At 28.9% G+C, this 3,265-nt stretch overlaps 1 protein-coding gene across 1 annotated transcript; it reads left to right on the top strand.

Annotated features, from left to right (window-relative positions):
* Window positions 1-541: 541 nt before the first annotated feature.
* Window positions 542-1,486, top strand: LOAG_13879 (hypothetical protein; the record flags this gene model as incomplete). The annotated part of the gene is made up of 2 exons (XM_003149383.1): window positions 542-588; window positions 1,195-1,486. 2 exons carry the CDS (start codon window positions 542-544, stop codon window positions 1,484-1,486), a joined length of 339 nt encoding a protein of 112 aa, XP_003149431.1.
* Window positions 1,487-3,265: the final 1,779 nt, after the last annotated feature.

The raw sequence follows: 3,265 nt of genomic DNA, 5'->3' as shown, positions 1-3,265 counted from the left end.
TATATATATATATATATATATATATATATATATATATATATATATATATATATATATATATATATATACGTTTATACCTTTCTTCTTGTATTTTCCTAAATTTGATCGATTAATATTATTCGTTGACTTCATTTATTCGTCTTCATTCATATCTAATCATTTACTATTCACTATTTGGAGGAATTTATTAGAATATCAAAATTTCCTCATTTTTCCCAAACAAAAATTTATATTGGAAGAAAATTTTGAAATTTGGAACCATTTCATTTGTGGCAAATTTTTATTCCATTCAAATATTATTGAACTAAAATTTGTATAAAATATTTGGATTTTTGCTACAAAAAACAATGAATTTTTAAAACACAACATGACATTTCGTTGAGAAATTTTAACGAAACCGCTGGTTTTCATTTTCTGTCATTTCTTTTCTTCCTTTTTTTTTAAGAAACTTTTGGAAAAAAAATTTTGTCAAAAATTACCATCCCATAACAGCATTACTTTTTTCTTTCCTACTGAAAACGAGTGAAAATTAGAAACAAGAATGTCATCAAGATTGGCTGGAAGTAATGTTCCAGAAGAATCGAACATGTTTGATGAAAGATTATTGATTGGATAGAAATTTTTAAAATATTAAAGATTATCTGGATATCATTAATAGTGATATCGTGAGATTCATAAAATTTAAAATCAATCACTCATTCCATTGATCCATCTGTAAACATCGTGTATCCCGAAAGATTTTCAATCACTTTCCTAACAATGCACAAACATTATCTATAAAAGCAATAAAGAGAAGAGGAAGAAATTGCTAACTAATGAAGGATCATTCCCGATGAATGAGATCTACATTGATGAAATATTTGGGTTTGGCCTTTGGGATCTACTAGATAATTGTCAATTAATGGTGTGAAAAAAAAAGAAAAAAAAGGAGTAGCGGGAAGTGGAAGAGAAGAGGACAGGAGAGTGGGAAGATAGTGGTTGTCATATCTAAAATACATATACAAAGCTGTTTGTGTCCTGTCCTCGATGAGGTGACACAGGGGAAGGAAAGAGGTGGGAAAAATGGGAAAGGAAGAAGGGGAATAGATGGTAGGCGGGGTAGGGGAGAGGCTAATAAATTCGGGCGGAGAATTGAAATGTGCACACAGGAGCGAAATAGATTTATTGCTCAGGCAATAAATTATATTTTTGCAGGAGGGTAGCGGAAAGATTGTTGTGGCGAATGAAGTATTGTTTGTCAAGTATTATTGCTGCAACAATAGCAACAACAACAACAACAATAACAGCAACAACAACTACAACTGCTGCAACTACAACTGCTACAATTACAGCAACCATTTATATTACTCTTTTTCATTCATCATCATCATCATCAACATCATCTTTTTCATCATTCTTTATTGTCTTACCACTCATTACCACAATTCTTCTAATTGTTCCAGAACAAGCTCATTCAACAGCAACAGTTAGCGAACATCGATGTTAGTTTTGTTTATTCCTTTTTTTTTCTATGCTTTATCGATTATATATTGTTAGTTCAATTTCTTCTTCCTTCTTTTTTCTTTTTTTTTATTCTCAACTTTTATTTTCTCTTTTTTAATAAAACAAAAATATTTGTTCACTTATTTCGCTTCATATCATTATTTTAATTAATATTTTCATTTGGGATTAATTGTCGAATTTTCAGTGCAATAAAATAACATACGATAATTTTGCTGAATTATGGAAATAATTTTTTCTTTCTCCTGAAATTTTTCCATGATGAGAATTTGAAAATAACATTATAATAATTAATGAATGAATTCTATGCTAGTTACTATCATGACGATAGAAAAGAAATATCGTTAAAGTGGGGAATTAGTATTTTACAACAATAAGTATAGGTTAATTAGTTAAATAATGTATCCTTCTCATTTGATAATTTCTGAATTTAATAATCATATGATTATAAGAGAGGAAATATTGGCAGAGGAAAAATTCGGATCATTTATTCCTGATTTGGCGATTTCTAACATCAGCTACAGCTAATATAATTTTTCTTTTCTCTTTTTTCAAACACTTCTTTTCAAGTTTTTTCTTTTTTCCTTCTTAATTCCATTGATAAGCTCAAGTTTTATTTAATGATAAGGATTTAGGAATCATTGAGAATATTAAGTTGTAGTTGAGTGATAACCTGTTTTCATTTCAATAATATCACTAACATATGAGAAACAAACCGTTCAATTCAGGTCATCTCAATACACCCACATTTCTAATATTGCCATGAATATCTCTCAATTAGAGCTTCTCATAGTGTTGCTAACTTTCAATCTTATTCCGCCTTATCCATTCATCAACTGAGCAAATTTTCAATAGGCTATTCTTTTTAGTTGGTTGTAGTTAATGGATGAAGTACTTCAGGTCGCTTTTCATATAAAATGGCTGATCTATATGTATATGTAATGAGAATGCACAACAACTGACCAGTTATAATGTTTTCCAAACTCTCCTGAGATCTTTCACAATACAATGCTAAAAGTCAAATTATCATCCATTTCTCAAAAATGCCAAGCAGTAGTAACAGCAACAGCAACAGCAGCACTTTCGAAGTTGTCTTGCATTACAGCGTCTGAAAAAGTTGGAATTGACAAAATGATTTAAAGCTTTAGTAATTGAAATATTAAATGAATGGAAATTAATTTAGTCACTCATTATTGTGTAATAATCATTAATTAATTTTGTGCGAATTTATTTTTTTCAAATATTTTTGTTGCCAAATTTCTGAACATCCAATAGATACTAACATATGTTGATTGTATTCCAATTTTTAATATAAAACATTAGTTAGTTAGTTAGTTCTACATATAAATTTTGTTAGGATTATTAATTATCCAAGTATTAAAAATAATTAATTATGCCAATTAGAATTTCAAAAAAAAGTGAAAAATTCCATTAAACTGTTTTATTATTCAATCAAATGCTTATGCGCATAGTTGTTACAAAAATTGCAACATATTTCCTTTCCAAATTCTTTTTAACAGCCGAAAATTTCCTCCACTGATTATGTTTTGTCTGCCATGAACAGACAGACAATGTTTGATGTTTAAAAACTGAACAAGCGGTGATTTTCAAATTTTCTTCCTTTTCGAATTCCCATTAAATGATGAAATTAATGGTAAAAGAAGTGAAAATAATGGGTAAAATTTAGATGATAGTCCGGATAATCCTGAATGGTTTCAATGAATTCTTCCATCTTCTTTTTCTCCTCTCTCTCTCTCTCTCTCTC

Source organism: Loa loa (assembly GCF_000183805.2).
Source record: "Loa loa unplaced genomic scaffold supercont3.180, whole genome shotgun sequence".
Lineage (NCBI taxonomy): Eukaryota > Metazoa > Nematoda > Chromadorea > Rhabditida > Onchocercidae > Loa > Loa loa.
Note: the sequence above shows the minus strand (reverse complement) of the source record. Positions and strands in the feature narration are given on the sequence as shown.